Raw genomic sequence first — 17,759 nt, 5'->3', positions numbered from 1 at the left:
CGGCAACGGCCATGATGACGAAATTCGACCCCAGCAACCGCCGCTATCCTGCCGTCGGACCCGAATCCGAAGAGGAACCGGCTTCTGAACAGCTGCAGCACGAGCACCAACTAAACACTCAAAAGGACGACGAATCTGGACCCCAAAGGACCGCTCCTCTACAGCACCAGCAGCACCAGCAGCACCAGCACGTTTCCTGCGCCGCAATTACCCCGCCGGCGAGCCCTCCCGTGCCAAGATCGTCCGCTGAGGATTCCATTTCCCACCACCCAGATTGCAACTTTTCTGCAACGGCGGCGCAGAGTGACGACACTTGCTCGCTCGCGCAGTCCCACACCAGCACCAACCTCAGTTCGCGACAGGAGTACATGGACAGCCTCGTCCCGCCGTCGCGCGACGAATTCGAAAAGATTGCAGAGGTGCAGCGCGAGCGCGAGGAGGAAATCAAACTCACACACCGCACTTCCAAGAGGAGATCGATGCAGAGCCAGCAGTCGCATTCGCCCCGGCACTCTGAAGATGCCGGGGCCGGGGTCGAGGCGCCTCTGAAGTCGCCAACAACAAGAAATAGGAGCGACAGTGAAGCGATGAAGAATGCCGCGGCGCTCATCCAGCGCAATTACCGTGGCTATAGAGTGAGGCGAGAGATGAAGGGCTTCGGGCTGGATCCGACGACGAGGTGGATGTCGGCCATCGAAGAGATGCGGTTTCGCGAGATGAACAGGCCGAGGGCAAAGAGCTCTGCGGCATTGTCTGTCAACGGCGGCGACGAGCATAGTGTGCTGTCGCGGGACTCGGATGGCGGTATGAAACCGACGACGGCGCGGGACAACTGGAGGAAAGCGGCGACCATAGCGCGGCGCGCCGGCCACGACGACACCGACTCCGAGGCCGAATCCTCGTCCTCGTCGGATGATTCTACAGAGTCGCCCGAGCAGAGAGCCGAGCGGCGGAAACGACGCGACGAGGCCATCGAGAAGCGCAAGAAGGATTCCAAGATGATGGGTCTGCAGTACTTCCTCGAGATGGTCGACCTTAAGCACCGCTACGGCAGCAACCTGCGCGTGTACCACGAGGAATGGAAGAAGTCGGACACGAATGAGAACTTCTTTTACTGGCTGGACTATGGTGGCGGCAAGAACGTCGAGATGGAGGCGTGTCCGCGCGATCGACTCGAGAGAGAGCAGGTCAGATACCTGTCACGAGAGGAGAGACAGTACTACCTGGTGCAAGTCGACTCCGAGGGGCGGCTTACCTGGGCGAAGAACGGCGAGCGCATCGACACCACCGAGTCCTACAAGGACAGCGTCCACGGCATCGTCCCGGCCGACGACCCCACGCCCGCGTGGTCGCAGACCAACCTCCCTCCCCCCGAGGGCCGCGACGTTGACGACAGCCGCTCCGAGTCGTCCGTCGAGTCGGCCCTCGAAGCCGACCGCGCCGCAAAGTACGCGACGCCCGAGTTCGACGGCGCGACGGGGATGAAGAAGGTCTCGCACATCTCGGCGACGACCGTCTTCAACAAGTTGCTCCGCAAGTCCGTTAAGAAGAACACGTGGATCTTCGTCGCGGACACGAGCTTCCGGCTGTACGTCGGCATCAAGGCGTCGGGCGCCTTCCAGCACTCGAGCTTCCTGCAGGGCAGCCGCATCTCGGCGGCGGGGCTGATCAAGATCAAGAACGGGCGGCTGTCGAGCCTGTCGCCGCTGAGCGGGCACTACCGCCCGCCGGCGTCGAACTTCCGCGCGTTCGTCAAGTCGCTCAAGGAGGCCGGCGTCGACACGTCGCACGTGTCCATCTCCAAGTCGTACGCGGTGCTCGTCGGGCTCGAGGTGTACGTCAAGTCGCACCAGAAGAGCAAGAAGGCGCTCGAGAAGCTGTCGCTAAAGAAGGAGAAGATCGTTGCGCCCGAGGAGTTCAAGAAGCGCGAGGAGGACGAGATGGACAAGAGCGAGAGCGCGGCCAAGGAGCGCAAGGTGCTCGAGAAGGAGGCCGAGGAGCGGGAGGAGAACCGGGCCGCGGTGAAGCTGATGCGCAAGCTGAACCTGCAGCCGAGCGAGCCTAGGGGCCAGAGGGAGGGGGAGCCGGCGATGGAACCTCTGGCCGAGGAGAGGACGAGGGAGGAGAGGGCTGCTGGGGGCGTTTAGTTGACGCTGTGCTGCTGAAGGTTTGGGGTGTTGGGATCAGGATCGAAAAGGGTTTGGATCATGGGCGGGCTGGACTTGTGTTTTTGGAAGCTGCTTTATACCCATTCGCTTGCGTTGCGCTTTCCCCCTTTGATGGATAGACATATGAGTAGATGAAATGTTTAATGATTCTACATGAGTCTGTGTTCGCTGCAATGCTATGAGCTGTGAGGAGGTCACGCCTCATAGAGGCATGGCTGCGTCCGAGGACTATTGAAACGTGTCCCTTGAAGGCAACAAAACACTGCAAGACTGCGATTGGGAAGTTGGCCTCTACTTCCCCCTTTACAACAAGACTGCAAGCCGCCGCTATCGGTCGTCGAAGTCTCGCCGGATGGGTGCGTATTAACTGGAGATGGAGGAAACGCTGCCTGGCCTGATATTTAAAGTGTTACATCACGGATCCTAAGCAATATGTTACTTCAGAACCAAGTTGGAGGAAAATGCCGCTAAGGTGGTGTCGTGTGGGTATCATTTATGGCTTCCACGAAAGTCTGCATGACTGCAATGAGAACGTAGCTGGTGATACCAAAGACCTTATCCGTTACTAACAATTCGATACAGAACGTGTGAAAACGGATGTATTTCGGTACAAAATCTTCTGGCTTTGGGTAAAGCCAGAGTCTTTCCATCAGTATCGCTTTTACAAATTTCTCTATTTCGTCTCGTTTGAAGCCGAGTTTTATAGACGGCCAAGAACTGTGACAGCAGCATGACAGCAGTAAGAAGTAGAGTCCGTCCCTCAGCAACCATGAAAAACCTGAACCTTCCTTCCGGGTGCCCGTTACCGAGTCCTCGGGTGTATAAGTTCCGCGGGCTCGCAAGTTCTTAACGCATCGTCTTATCCAGTTCACTATCACGTTACAGAATATCTCACTTTCACAAGTAAAATGTCTTCGACCTTCACCCTCTTCCGAGAGCTTCCTCCCGAGTTGCGTTGGCCGATTTGGAAGCTGGCCATCAGTCCGCAAATGCGCGGCGCTCACTTCTTTTCCGTACAAGAAGAGAAAGAGCCTGCCAACGCCTCGGGAAGAAAGTTCTTTGCGGCACCATCCACCTTCACGCCCGCCACACACCCGGGCTCTCGGTGGCTTCACGGGAACCCGTCCGCGTATGCCGCGGACTACGGCCTCTGGAGCGCGTGTCGAGAGTCGCGAAGCGCCATCAGCCAGTACTTCTCCAAACGCTACCCTCGACGGCTTCCGTACCCCGACCGAGCTTATGACAAACCAGAGGCCATTGGAATCCGTAACGTGAGGGTTGACGGCGTCGACGCACCCTTTGCGACTTTCCCGGACAGAGACCTGGTCTGCTTCCGAGTCCCTCAAGATCTCTACGTAGACGAAGCACAGGCCGTCCGAGACCTGGGATATATAGGAAACCAGTCCACATTTGCCTTCCGCGAGGCGATCGTCTTCGAGTACGACGACTCGTGGGCCTTTGACCCGAATACGCAGACGATACCGGAGCTGATGGAGATGCCGGGCCCGCGCTCGCTGTTCCTGCGCCTCGTAGCGGCGAGGGCCACCAAGTCCTGGAGAGACCTCCCTGGCTTGTGGGGCTGCGACAGCCCAAATATCTACGTGATCGAGCACGACGCGACTTTCCCGCCTCACGCAAAGCTGGAAACCTATAGTCATTTCTCCGCGAACGGGTTCAGGTTAGTGGAGAGGCGGGACCCGCCTGTTATAGGCGCTCACAAGAGGGGCTTGACTGCTTGGGACTTCATCGCCGTGGTGAGGGAGTGGATAGGGAGCATCGATACGAGAAGAACCCACCGTCAACGGAACGTGTATAGACGGATTGTTGGTGAAGTTCTCGTGGCTCAGGTGAGGTGGTGATTGCAGGTTGGGTGAGGCATTGGGTTGGCTTTCTGATAACGTTCAGGGGTGGCGTGACAACGCAACGATGGGCTACGTTCCTGAGCATGGGTGTACAGCGGGGAAAGGGTTAACGGCCTCGTAAAACAAACTACAGGAAGACACGGGTTTTAGTAGGCGGGCTTTGTGATTACCAAGTCCAATGAGTTGTCATTGGACTCCACGAAACATCCCTCGTCAATCCAGTCAGACTTATTTCATTCGTGAGATGCTCAGTTTATTGAATGCTACAAAATGATCTTGCGACAATTCTAGCCCATGTAATCCATAACCCAGACTTTAAGGAAACATCTATGATGCCCATCATACATATGCAGTAATATTCTTTGAGGGAGAAAAAGGTGACATTAGAGAAAGAGAAGAAGTTGTTTGTGATGATCGCAGACTGTGTGCTGCGTAGTGGAATCCTTGTGTCGTGATGTTGTGTGTGAGAGAGAGGGAGAGAGTGTTGGCTTAGGCCTTCTTGCTCTTCTTTGGCATGCGGACCAGCCAGTAGAGGAACAGGGAGGCGGCAATGTTGAAGACAATGTACACCATGCCGATGCCGAAGTCGCGCCATCTGTTGTCAAAGTTGGAGCTGATTTGTGTGAGGAAGACGTTGGTGTCGGCGATAGAGCAGAAGCTGCAGTCGGTTGTGGCATCGGGGTTCAGGAGGTATCCTCCGGCTTGGTCGATGTATCCCTTCATGAAGGTCGCGCAGGTGTCGTTGGCGGGCGGGTTGAAGTGGATGTACTCATTACCGGAGCAGGTAACCTGGGAGTTGGCCAGACCAGTGGATAGGATGGATGATATCAGGTATGTGAACGGTGACACTCTGTACATGAAGATCCAGAAGCCAGGCATCTGCTGGGGGCTGGCGAGGACACCACAGAACAGCAGACACATCATGAACAGCATGTTTGCCAGGTTACCGCCCATTTCAGCCGTCTCCGTGATGGCGATGCAGGCGTGTGCGAAGGTGCAGGTGAAGATGAGGAACTGCCAGAAGAGGAGCCACATGAGACCGGCGCGCTCGCTGCGCTGGCTCGGGTCGCCATTCTCCCAGAGGCCGACGGGGTAGTAGACGCAGATGAACATGAAGACGGACATGAGCGAGTTCCAGGGGATCTCGGTGACGACCTGCGACAGCATGAAGACCTTCCAGCTGTACGTCTTGGACGGCCGTTCACGGACTTCATAGAGCGAGCGCTGCGTCACGAAATGCGGCATTTGTTGCTGCACCAGCTGACCGAAGATGGACAGGATGTTGAAGATGGCGAACATCTGGTTCTGGAGACCCTGGATACTGAGTGGGGCGTTGAGGAAGACAAGACCGATAAAGAGGGCGACGGAGCAGCAGAGGATGAACTTGGCGTAGATATACGAGGGCGTGCGCCAGTACTGCTGGAACACACGGCGGGTGACAATGAGGAGCTGGTCCCAGAGGGGGGCGGCGAACTCGCGGAAGGAGGCCTTCTGGTCTTCCTGAGAGTCAATGTGGGATGCGCCCTCGGACTTGAGACGCTGGAGCTCGTCCTGAACGGCCTGGTACTCGGGGCTAGATCTCCATGCCTGGTGCCAATCGGTCTCGGTGCTTGATCCAGGGGCGGCTCCGATGGCTGTAAGCATCCATTCGGCAGGGTTGGCGCCGTCGGGGCACTTGGGGGCTCCGTTTCTCTCGAAGTACGACGTAAGGGTGTGCGAGTTTTCTCCGATTTCTCCAAAGTAGACAGTTCTACCGCCCTTAGCGAGGAACAGCAAGCGGTCGAAGCGTTGGAACAGCATGGCGGACGGTTGATGGATGGTGCACAGGATAGACTGGCCAGCCTTGGACAACTTCTCGAGAAGGTCCAGGATAGCCCACGAGGTTTGAGAATCCAAGCCAGAAGTGGGCTCGTCGACGAAGAGAAGGAGGGGTGGCTTTGCGGCCAATTCCACACCGATCGTGAGGCGCTTGCGTTGTTCGACGTTCAATCCCTCGCCAAGGACACCAACGACGGCGTCAGCGTATTCCTGCATATCCAAGAGCTTGATGACTTCGTCAACATAGGCCAACTTTTCGGCCTTAGGGGTAGTGGCGGGCTGGCGCAACAGAGCACTAAACTCCAGAGCCTCACGAACAGTGCTGGTCTCGAGATGGAGATCCTGTTGCTGGACGTAACCGGTTTTGCGTTGGAAGGACTGGTCGCGAATCTTTCCGTCAACAAGCATCTCTCCTGTAATAACACCCATGGAGACACGATCAGCGAGGCAGTCGAGTAGAGTCGTCTTTCCGGCGCCGGAAACACCCATGAGAGCCGTCAGAGTTCCAGGCCTGGCAGATGTTAGTTGACGTTGGCATATCAGCTTCAGAATCACTTACTTGACCCAACCGTCGACGTGGTCCAGAATTCTGCGAGGCTCGCCCTTGATCTTGATATCGTAGCACACATCGTTCCAGTGGAAGACGCTGGTGGAAGCTTGGATAGCACCCTCGTTGTCGGAGCCAGCCCCTCTGCCACCTTTCTCGACAATGGCGGAAGGTCCAGACATGGAAGCCTCAACATCGTCCTTGCCCTTGGCAGGAGGGGCGACGCCACGACGGAAGACGAGGACTTCGCCCTTGGACTTCTTGGCAGAGACATATTCAGTGGCGAGGAAGTAAACCATGTGGAGACCGATTATGAAGGCGATGAGGATGCCGACATTGCGCCACTTGTGCGAGTTGAAGTACTTGTACTGAGATCCGATGTAGGCGTCACCACTAACGGTGGAACGGCCGGGCACGGCGCCGACGGTAGAGCATGCTCTGTTGGCGAGGGTGACGTTCTCATAGCCCTCGAGCAGGGGACTGGGGACGAAGGCACCGCACTCAAACTCGCGGTTGTGGAACTCGTTGATCATAAGCTGAAACTTGGGTCAGTCTGCGTTTCTGATGCCTGCAAGTAGTTGAGCTTACCGCTTCAAAACCGTAGGCCACAGGGTCCAGATAGTTGATCCATCGGCACCAGCCAAGCATGTAGTCGACAGGAATGACGAAACCGGTGAAGATGACCAGAGCCAGAATCAAGATCGAGGCGGGGACCATGGCTTGTGACATAGTGCGGGACAGAGAGGCGCTGTTTGACGTTAGCTTCAAGTGTCATTGCGAGACACGATTGGAACTTACATTGATCTGAACAGACCAGACATGGCAAGCACCATCAGGAAGGTCGTGAACAGGAAGAAGAAGAAGTTTCCAGGCTCGCGGTTCAGGTTTGTCATAAAGTAGATGATCAAGTCGTAGCAAATCGTGTTCAGGATCTTGTACGGCATGTCGACCAGGACGGAAGAGAAGGACTCAGCGGAGGCGTGATAGAAGGCATAGCGGGTGTGCTTCTCGACAATCGGTCTTTGCGCGTACTGCGTGAGAATTTCCAGGGCACTAGAGAAGGCGTTGGCGAGAATGGCGACGAAGAGAACGGCGGATCGATTGTAGAACGAGCTGGTGGTTTCCGAAAGGTTGTAGAACAGGGACGACATGATGAGAGCAGTGCAAGAGTTGGCAATCAGGGCGAATAGTGTTAAGCCGGGACTGCCTTTGAGAAGCTTGAAGCCACGCCAGAGACAGAGTTTGACTTGCTGACCATATGACAAGATGTACGGGGACTTGAGGCGCTGGTTCTTGGCCTGAACGGACTGCTTCTGCTCTCTGAACGCCTGGGCGTCGACACCGTCGATAGGGTGGTCGCTCTTGTACTGCTCGATCTCTCCCTTCAGGTTCTGGCACTCCTGACTGGCATTCCAGCATTGGGCGAACTCATCAGGGGTGCGGGGCACACGACCTTCGAATCCAGGACGCACAACACGCTCGGAAGGCGCAGTCATCGAGGTGAGGAAGTCGGGTGTCGTCTGGCGCGCGGGGCACTCGAAACCGAGGTTGATGAAGTACTGTCTGGCGTCGGTGGTGCGGCCGAAGAAAATCTGACGACCCTCGTAGAGGACGAGAACCTTGTCGAAAAGATCGTACGCGCTCTGAGGCGCCTGGTAGATCGAGACGGCACAGGTCTGGCCGAAAAGCTCTGACTGCAAGCGGAGGGTCTTGCAGAACTCGACGGCGTTGGCTGAGTCGAGACCTCTCGTGGAGTTATCCCAACACTGCAAGGGTGCGTTGGCCAAGGTGGCTTCCGCGATGGTTACTCTCTTACGCTCACCACCGGAAACGCCACGGATGTATTCGTTGCCCACACGAGTGTTGATAGTGTGGCTGATGCCGTACATGGCCATGACAACGTCGCGGAGATGGTCGCAGTACTGGGCGCTGGTGATGCCGGGAGGGAGGTTGCGAGGGCAGCGTGCCCGCGAAGCGAATGTGAGCGTGTCGCCGACAGAAAGCTGAGGGAAGTGCACATCGACTTCAGCGGTATAGATGGCATCACCGGCGTGGTGCTTGTGGAGTTCCTTGGCGGAGATACCCTGGTAGTTGAAGTAGGCGCGCTCGTCGGTGTAGATGCCGTTGGTCTCGCCGGCGATGGTCTTGAGGAAGGTCGAGCAGCCAGATCCAGGAGGTCCTAGGACAACGAGCATTTCACCTGCCTCAACAACACCGTTGAAATCGCGAAGAATGTCGATGCGACGCTGACCTCCCGTCTTTAAGGTGAGTTTGCGGGTGATACTGGGAAGCTCCAACCAAACGTTGCCGACATCCTTTTGGTAATCCGTCTCCTGGCCGTAACCGAAAACATTTAGGTTCTGGAACGCGAAACCCGCCTTGCGAAACCCAGAACCGTGCTCATTCGTCACGTTGGCGAGAGTCTTTGCCCACTTGCGGGCGTTAAATTTCGAACCATGAGGGTTGAGTGGGCTGTCAACATCATCACTGCCAAATAGAGCGTGGTTGTTGTCGCCAATGTTTACTGCTGAGTGCCGGGTGTACTCTCGGGCGAGTTCCTGAACGATGGAATGGCGGCGTTCCAACTCGGTGTCGTTTCCATCCTCATCTGAAGTCGACGCAGAGGAGCTGCTCTCAACCGCCTTCGAAACCGGGGGCTTCTCGTTCGATGTTGAAATGGCGTCGTGCTCGTTGACAAAGGTCTTCTGGCTCCCAGTGTCTCCGGCCACACGCGCCGTGTGGTCGTTATTGAAGGGGATGTTTGGCGCAGACATGATGTGATATTATGTACGATAGTCGTTTGATTGGAAAGGGGCGTCTGGCTGATGGAGCGGCTGCAAGTGTATCTTGCTACCCTGGAAGTATAATGTCAGTCCTGGATCCTCCACATCGCACGTGAGAAGGCAGCGAAGCTCACCGATCAGCATCAACCAGGTGTGCGCTCGACGTGCCGTAGACAGCCTTCAAGTAAACAATAAGGTAATTAGGAAGAAGGCCTGTTAAGAGGACTTTAAAGTAGTGTAAGTTGTGTAAGGTTAAGAGGAAAAGCAAGCAGAGATGTGCCTGAAGACTTGAAACATGGCATGTATAATAAGGCTAGTTCTAGATTTATCATGAGCATCACGGAGTGTCTCTGGTCCCCGTAGGTCCACGGTCCATAATACGTAAGGGGTCCATCTCAAAATCCGGGCTGTCAATTTGGATCCAGCGCCCCGGGTCTTCCGTGCGCCGAATGAGCCAAATCTCACGCTTTTGACGTAGTAAAGGGGGCCATGTGTTGTTTGCTGCAGCTGGACGTGAACCTGGTCTTGAAAATGCCTGCATGTTGTTGGTTGTCTGCAAGCCTTGCCTGGACTGCGTGTAAGTGGGATGGGTCTCGATAGAGGCGGGCCGCCTTGGCGATGATCCTCACGTAAAAAGCCCGCCATGTCGTCCAGGAGGCGGAAGGTGGGTGTGGGTCCGCGCGGGCGGACGATCGGGGTCCTCAAGTGCCCCGACGCGGACGCCGCTGACCCCGTATTTTTACCGAGAAGTCCAGATTCCCCAACGTCTAAATCCAACCTGACTCCCGGCAGTGGCCTTTAAAAGGACCACCAGTTCGTTTGATCTTTATTTCTTGGACGTGCTTGCACGCGTGCCGCACCGCTATCCACACTTGCTGTCTGTTGGGTCCGGACCCGATTGTCTGGCAAACACTTACACCCGTCAAGTTTCACGCTCGATTTTGGAGTAACCCCAAGGATGGGTGCTCAATTGGTTCATTGACGCGGGCTTCTCAATATCTTCAATATCACAAATGGGAGCCAAGGTTAAGTGGGAATTCCCTGACTATTCTATCTTTCCCTTCTACCGTTACATTCACTTACACCTCATCCAGTCTCGATTCACATGGTCGATTTACGGGAAGTACAAAAGTACAAATATGCAACGCGAATGCGAAAGACCGTCTCAGTCCGCCAGTTGACTCAACAACACTCGCTACATGCACGGCGGCGGGTGTGGCAGGGACTGCCCCCTGAGTGCACCAGTCCGGGCTCTCAACTCTTTGCCTAATCACAGCCTTTCGCTCTAGGAGAAAAGCTCCATCCCTTCGGGGTCCGCTTGCAACACCGCAAAGGGCGCCTCCCTCCATTTGTAAGCCGTGATGCCGCTACGAGCGGCGCATGAGTGGGTCTGCCGGCCTTTCTCCTTCGGGACACCACCTTTCGATATCACTTCCAGGGGTTGTGCCCCTCGATCAGATATCAACCTTGCGTATGGCTCATATTAGGGTTCACCAAAGGAGTCGTCCCCACGGCTTCAGCTGCCGGCAAGGGGATGTTACCTAGGTCAAATTCGTCATTGACAAGAGGGGCCGGGGTCAACGCACTCTTAAACCCGAGAAGAGATTTACGACACGCAGTACCTGGGTCATTTTGGCGGGACGACGAATCTTACTCTGGCAGACGGGTCTCCAAGAGGTCCCCAGGCCTCCATTTTGCCTGCGGCTCAGACGTGGGTTTCTTCCGGAACAGCTTCGATTGGATCTTTCGTCAAAGCCCCCTGGCGGTTTCTAGAACATGCTGTCTCGGTGTCATTTCTCCTGACGCTAGGATTTGGGCATCCCACCCGACGGCCTTATCAGTACAACCGTAGGACCCCGTCTCGGGAAAGTCTTTTCGGGTGATCCCTTGCACCCGAAGCGGCAACGGAGCAGATCTTGCGGCGGACGCAGTACCAGCCGAAACGGATGACGGGATGCTCCAAATTGATCTGCTCGACCGAACGGGGTCCGACACGGCATTTTCCCAGCGCAGAAAGATTCCCCTTTTCGACCGGCTGATAAACGAAATGGGAGTCCGAAGTGCGAGGGCCTCTTTGCGAATTCCGTCATTTTGCCCCGCGCGCGCGAGCCACATCACCTGCTTAACCAACCCTGATTCAAAAACATGTCACTGACCCCAGAAACCAATGCTGAGGTAGGATTCGTTGGTCTTGTTTGCTTTTGCAACTTTCTCATAATCGATATCAGCTCAAGTTGAAGGTCGCCATGATCAGGGCCAGTCTCTGAGCATTCCAGCTACCCTGCTTTCTGATTGATCTTGCCCACACATGTACACCGGTCCGCTGAGAGTCCTTGTGTATGGACGTACAATCGTATATTTAGACGTGATGAACCTCGTAATGTCAAGGACTTTGTCCGGTACATGTCAAATTACGAACAGACCAATCATATGTGTCGAACGTGAGGGTTTTCCCAGGTTTACCTCAACGCTGGTTGGTTCCTTTTACTATTCCCAAGTTCAAAGTTCAACTACAAGAAGAGTTGAATCTTTATTCCTGGTTGAGATTAAATGAGGAATTAACAAGCAATATCGATCGAAGAACTGCTCTTTATACCTTGAGAAGATAATACACTTTGCCCGAGCTTGTCTCGATCTCAAGTGGGCAGGTATTAGGCCGCGCAACGATTTTCAACACTGAATTGTAGATTTGTATATTTGATATCGCTAGAATCTGTGTTCTCTGTCACACTTTTGAACATAAGGCAGCACTCGATTAGATCATTAGCTGTGAAAGTTAGTAGAGTAGAACATTTTTATGTTTCAGGTACACCATCCATACATCAAGTATCACAGCTTCGGAAGTACCGTAAACATTCCGGTAGTGTTATTTCCCCCTTCTTGCGTGGAAAAAATGCGCAATATACGATTTCTGTAAATGTTTGCCATGCCCTTGCCGCAGAAAGCTGCATATATCATGTATTGAAACTTGTAGAAGAGACAAAAGTATCAATCTCAGTGCTTCAATATCAATGATATGTTGTGTTGTCTTGATCTCTTAAGGATTTTATCCATTGCTCAAGGTTTGCATGCGTGACGCCCTTTGTGGTGTTTATCTGCAGTGCTCATTTTCGGCGATGTATCTTCAAGTTTGACTTTACACAGTAGATAAGGAGGATAATGGGCGTGGAAAGCAAGTATTGAATTTGCTCAATAAAGTAGAATTACCTGCTTGGATGACAGGAATCGTTTCATTATTTTGCCAGAAATTTCAAACAAGCACAACTTACACACGAGATACCACGTGAGAATCACTTTCCCTTTCTTGTCATTGAGCTTCAAGGGCCCAGAAACTTGACACGATCTTCCAAAGGTCAAGTTAAGCGGGCGTCTTCAGTTCCAAAAGGTTCAATAAGTAAATGAGTTGAAATTTCATGGCAGCATCCACTTAACACTGGGAAGAAAAGCCCTGAGATGATCGTAGACACATATTATATTATGAGATAACCCGAAATATAGTTTTAGATGTTCCATCCTGACAACCAACTATTACGATGTGCTTCGTCTAAAAGTCAGTCGTGGTCGTGATCGACTCCCACTCATCCATCAACGCAAGCGTCTCCTGGCACTTCTTCCGCACCGCAGCCAGGCAGTCTGTACCAAGAACCAGTCTGATGGGGATCTCTCTACCCCCAGCAACACCAGACTTGGTGAAAACGTCCACAACGACATGGGCTCCCTTGACTGGATCACCAGGCTGATGGTTGTCTGCATCGTTGAGCAACTTCTTGTAGTTGCCAGCGGGGCCAGTTTGGTACGCATCCAAGTCTACCTTGGCCTTGATGCGAGCGCCAGGGTTGAGGAATCCGGTGCGAAAGTAGCCTGGTTCGAGCGCGCAGACGTCAACACCGAATGGGCTGAGTTCATCGCGGAAGGCTTCCGTCAGGTTGCTCACGGCCGCCTTCGTTGCGCAGTACAGCCCGGCAGCAGCGCAGCTCTCCCAGGTGCCAAGACTGCCAATGTTGACAACGACGCCGAAGCCCTGAGCTCGCAAGTGAGGAGCAGCGGCACGGCAGACTTTCAGAGTGCCGAGAACGTTGGTGTTGAATTGATCGAAGGCTTCTTTGGCATCGGCCTCCTCGACCGTGCCGTCGAGGACGTAGCCGGCAGAGTTGATGACGTGGGTGACTTTACCGTGGAGTGCGAAGGCCTTGTTGACAGTGTCGGTGACAGAAGCCTCGTCGGCGGTGACGTCCAAGGGGAGCAGGTCAACACCCGAGGAGGCGAGAGCAGAAATCTTGGACGGGTTTCGCGCGGTCGCGATGACCTTGTGGCCGCGAGCGAGGGCCTCCTTGGCGATTTCGAAGCCAAAACCTGAAGAGGCGCCAGTGATGAACCAGACTGGAGATTCCATTTTGATTTGGGATGATTCTAGGAGTAGTCTGCGATAAGCTGTTTGACTGGTAAAAGATTCAAGGGTTGTTATGTAGCTTGGCTTGAGTATACAAGGTAAGAGCTGTAAGTGAGAGTGATGATGCTGGGAAATTCAATTTCTGAGGGAAAACCATCATCTTTAATACAAAACTCACTCCATATCCATGGCCATGAGAAGGACGCAAATCGTTTAGGCTGTTGTGGCTGCTGTATGTCAGATCCCAAGTCCTAGTCATTGGTGAAGCCACACGGCGATAACTTCACTTCGCTTACTTCTTAGACGAGGTGGTGCAGCGGCGTTAACCTGTCTGAGAGCACCTGTGTGACTGTTGGCATCCCTTTCGATTCATGCTAAGGAATCTGACTGCTATGGTGTAACTGAGGCTTGATGCCACTGATCGCCATTGGTGTAAGCGCCGCGAATGGCAGCCATGGGTTAACGCCGAAGATCACCATGAGCTTGACTGGCTGTCGGCGATAGGCGATGTGATTCGTCCGTTGGAGTTTAGAGTGCGAACCGATGGCTTGGTTCGGCCGACACTGGCATACCTCATTGGCCTAGGACTTTGCGAGGAATTAAGCAGACGTCTGGTCCTCTGGAGTCAGACGTAATTACGGATTTCAATCTCAGTTATCATTGAAAAGAGGTTGATGATTGAATTGGCTGCTCAGATGGTCCGCCCGGCAGTTTGACGACCCCAGAATCGCCTAGGACCATTAGGGAAGCCGGAACGGTGGGTCTAACTCCGTGGGTGGAGCCGCTATCGGAATATTTCCCAGCAAGCACCGTCCGCTGGTGCCCTTTGGCGGGGACATGGACCCGGCGTGGACCTGAGTCGCATTTCGACCTCAGGGTCTCCTCTCCCACTTGACACCTTTCTCCCCGCCCAACATGGTTGTCGCAACCTGACGGCTCCTCTCGCAAGAAGCCGCCGAGCGACACATCAGCACACACAACAAAACCTTGCTTTTCCACCGGCCACGAGAAGCAGCAGCATGAACCTGCTGCTGCCGACCTTGTCCCTGCCACGATGGGTCTGTTGACCTCCCTCCCGAAGCTACCCCTCGTTGGGTCCATCCTCCTCGTCCTCTGCTCGCTTTTCACCCCCGCGACGGCCTACACCGAGGTTGGCGACGAGGCCCTCCGCGCGATCCCCTCCGGCGGCGACAGCTTCGATATCCATACCGGCTCCCTGCTGGCGCCGATCCTTATCCCTCGCGTCCCCGGCACCCCCGGCTCGGCCAAGGTGCAGCAGCACTTTGTCGACTTCTTCCGCGCGCATTTGCCCGAGTGGACGATCGAGTGGCACAACTCAACCTCCAAGACGCCTGCGACTGGGGACAAGGACATACCCTTCACCAACCTCATCTTCCGCCGCGACCCCCCTTGGACAAAGGACGGCGAGGTCGAGCGCCTGACGCTTGTTGCACACTACGATAGTCTGGTCCATCCTGATGGCTTCATCGGAGCCATTGACAGCGCGGCACCTTGTGCGATGCTGCTCCACGCCGCCAGGAGCATCGAAGATGCGCTCGTGAAGAAGTGGAAGGCCATGGAGGCTTCGGGCGATGCTGGAAATGGACTCGAGGAGGAGAAGGGAATCCAGATCATCCTTCTTGACGGAGAGGAGGCTTGGGTTTCATGGACCGATACCGATTCGCTCTACGGAGCCAGGTATGTCATCATTCTGAGTGTTGCTGTTGAACCGTCTAACATGAGCCAGAGCTCTTGCCCAAAGCTGGGAGTCCGAAATACACCCCAACTCGATCTACAAGACCGGACTTTCGTCCATCAGCCTCTTCCTCCTCATCGACTTGCTGGGCGCCCCAAACCCGCGAATCCCCTCATATTTTGCTTCTACCCACTGGGCGTACAAGAAAATGGCCAAGATTGAAGACCGCATGCGCAAGCTCGGTGTGCTTGAGTCCGATCCGAAACGCCCTTTCCTCGTGGACAAGAACAAGAAGAACGGTGGATTGAGCCAGGGATACGTTCTGGACGATCATGTGCCGTTCATGGAGCGCGGTGTTGAGATTCTGCACATCATTCCTACACCGTTCCCGGACGTGTGGCACAAGATTACGGATGATGGCGACCACCTGGATCTGCCCACCGTTCGTGACTGGGCACGCATTATCACGGTGTTTGCGGCTGAGTGGATGGAGGTTGATGAGTTCCTCCCGAAAATCGCGGAGTCTGAGACGGCTCATGACGAGCTTTGAATTTTGTGGCATTTAGACAGCAAGTTCTGGTTCATGTAGATGGAGTCGTGGTTTGAAGTCTCGGCAAGCAGCTATGCTTGTGTTGGAGACGTATGCATGCATAGACCGTCAGATTTGAGTCAATATCTCAATACAACCAGGTGACATCGTTCTCAATCAGAGCTTTAAGGCGCCAATTTCAACTGCATCAAAATTTCTTGCCACATTTTGTAGATATACATCATGTGCATGTCAATTGCAGGTGACTCCATCGCAAGTCTCCCAAAACCTTCCGTTTTTTTAGATACTGGAAGATAATCACGGAACTATGGTCTCAATATAGTCACTCATTAACTTGGTATTATTGTATTTGTATTTCAGTTCAATCAGCAAAACATGTCCCTAACTATATCCATCCCAATCATAATTGACGTTGCTTTCACCATGCCCTCCATGTACAGTGCTCAACACAGTGCTGATCACTTAAGCACCGTACAAGGGTCCCGCTGTGCCTGGCCCGTGCGCCAATCGGTAGTTCGTAATGGACACGAAAGCTGTCCATAAGTGCAGCAGCACCTGGCGATGTCGAAGCTCCAGCTACAAGCTGCAACAGACAAGCCGCCCAACCAGCAACAATGCGATTCCTCCACTCCTTGACGCCAGCCCTCGCGCTGTTTGCGGCCGGTGCCGCGCAGGCCGCTTCATCATGGGGATTTGACAGTGCCACTGTCTCTGTCTCTGGAAAGGGCAAGGATGCCACCAAGGAGAAGTAAGTGAAGCTGGTGCTGGAGCTCTCGCGGGCGACGGAATACCCTCGATCTCGACCCAATTGCTGACGAGACACATCGACAGGCTGAGCGCGACCTCTCCTCTCAAGACCGCCCTCTCCCTCGGAGCTAAGGACTCCCTCAAGGTCATCATCACTGCCAAGGAGGGTGACAAGGCCAAGCGCCCGCACCAGGCTTTCCTGATCCTCAAGGAGACCGAGAGTGGCCTCGAGGCTCCTTTCCCTCTGGAGCTCAAGGAGAACGGACGCGGCGTCGTTGATGTCGTACGTTAAAGGCTCTTTCTTGATCGCATTGCCAGCCCGCTTACATCTTTCACAGGCCCAGAAGGACCTCCCCGTCCAGCACCTCCTGGCCACCAAGCCCCTCCGCGCCAGCATCGTCATCGGCTCCTTCGGCGCCTCCAAGGCCCTCGACACTACCGTCTTCGACCTCGACGTGAAGCGCGACGCCTCTGCCCCTGCACCGACCTACGACGCTCCCATCCGCTACGGCAAGCAGCCCGAGATCAACCACATCTTCCGCGAGGACCCCCGCAGCCCTCCCAAGATCATCTCGCTGGCCTTCGTCATGGCCGTTTTGGCCACGATTCCCGTTCTTGTCGTGGGCGTACGTTCTCCATCCTTATATACGACTGTGGATGACCAGATGCTGACTTGACTACCTTCCTAGTGGCTCTCTCTCGGCGCCAACTTCAACCACCTCTCCAAGGCCCTCGGCGCGGCCCCCGTCTCCCACGCCGCCTTCTTCGGCTCTATCGTCGCCATGGAGGGTGTCTTCTTCCTCTACTACAGCACCTGGAACCTCTTCCAGACCCTGCCCGTCATCGGCATTGTCGGTGTCTCCATCTTCCTCAGCGGCTCCAAGGCCCTCGGCGAGGTCCAAAGCCGTCGCCTTGCTGGCCAGAGGTAGACTGTTGTTTTCCATGACCGCATACATATCTTAGGGAGGAAGCGAGCTTCTTTTTTCGCATCATGTGGACGAGGAATAAAGTCACCCACCAGGGCGAAAATCCCGGGGTCTTTCATCAGGGGAAAAAGTTGGCAGGGGATTTAGGACGGTTGGTGAAAACATCCCCGGCGTCACCATTGTACATCAGCATTCACGAACAGCATCTGGGCATCTGTGGAGTAGACAAGATCGAGCAAGGAAAAGAATAAAAGGTGAAATGAACCAAGGAA

The 17,759-nt window shown here is 54.6% G+C and overlaps 6 protein-coding genes across 6 annotated transcripts; 4 read left to right on the top strand and 2 right to left on the bottom strand.

Annotated features, from left to right (window-relative positions):
• Positions 1-14: 14 nt before the first annotated feature.
• COL26b_006244 (uncharacterized protein) lies at positions 15-2,147 on the top strand (the record flags this gene model as incomplete). The annotated part of the gene is made up of 1 exon (XM_053179067.1): positions 15-2,147. The coding sequence occupies one exon, from the start codon at positions 15-17 to the stop codon at positions 2,145-2,147; it is 2,133 nt and encodes a 710-aa protein (XP_053037008.1).
• Positions 2,148-3,076: 929 nt separating this feature from the next.
• On the top strand, positions 3,077-4,027 carry COL26b_006243 (uncharacterized protein; the record flags this gene model as incomplete). The annotated part of the gene is made up of 1 exon (XM_053179066.1): positions 3,077-4,027. The coding sequence occupies one exon, from the start codon at positions 3,077-3,079 to the stop codon at positions 4,025-4,027; it is 951 nt and encodes a 316-aa protein (XP_053037007.1).
• A 492-nt stretch (positions 4,028-4,519) lies between these two features.
• ZRA1_1 (ZEB2-regulated ABC transporter 1) lies at positions 4,520-9,169 on the bottom strand (the record flags this gene model as incomplete). Its single annotated transcript, XM_053179065.1, has 4 exons — positions 4,520-6,359; positions 6,408-6,931; positions 6,984-7,143; positions 7,194-9,169. 4 exons carry the CDS (start codon positions 9,167-9,169, stop codon positions 4,520-4,522), a joined length of 4,500 nt encoding a protein of 1,499 aa, XP_053037006.1.
• Positions 9,170-12,722: 3,553 nt separating this feature from the next.
• COL26b_006241 (uncharacterized protein) lies at positions 12,723-13,571 on the bottom strand (the record flags this gene model as incomplete). Its single annotated transcript, XM_053179064.1, has 1 exon — positions 12,723-13,571. The coding sequence occupies one exon, from the start codon at positions 13,569-13,571 to the stop codon at positions 12,723-12,725; it is 849 nt and encodes a 282-aa protein (XP_053037005.1).
• A 1,051-nt stretch (positions 13,572-14,622) lies between these two features.
• On the top strand, positions 14,623-15,814 carry COL26b_006240 (uncharacterized protein; the record flags this gene model as incomplete). Its single annotated transcript, XM_053179063.1, has 2 exons — positions 14,623-15,266; positions 15,316-15,814. 2 exons carry the CDS (start codon positions 14,623-14,625, stop codon positions 15,812-15,814), a joined length of 1,143 nt encoding a protein of 380 aa, XP_053037004.1.
• A 614-nt stretch (positions 15,815-16,428) lies between these two features.
• On the top strand, positions 16,429-17,490 carry COL26b_006239 (uncharacterized protein; the record flags this gene model as incomplete). The annotated part of the gene is made up of 4 exons (XM_053179062.1): positions 16,429-16,562; positions 16,646-16,844; positions 16,900-17,187; positions 17,251-17,490. 4 exons carry the CDS (start codon positions 16,429-16,431, stop codon positions 17,488-17,490), a joined length of 861 nt encoding a protein of 286 aa, XP_053037003.1.
• Between the last annotated feature and the right edge of the window lie 269 nt (positions 17,491-17,759).

The sequence above is a fragment of the Colletotrichum chrysophilum genome (genome assembly GCF_026319265.1).
Source record: "Colletotrichum chrysophilum strain AFK26 chromosome Unknown scaffold_45, whole genome shotgun sequence".
In the NCBI taxonomy this organism is placed as follows: Eukaryota; Fungi; Ascomycota; class Sordariomycetes; order Glomerellales; family Glomerellaceae; genus Colletotrichum; species Colletotrichum chrysophilum.
This window is presented reverse-complemented; position numbering and strand designations above follow the sequence as displayed.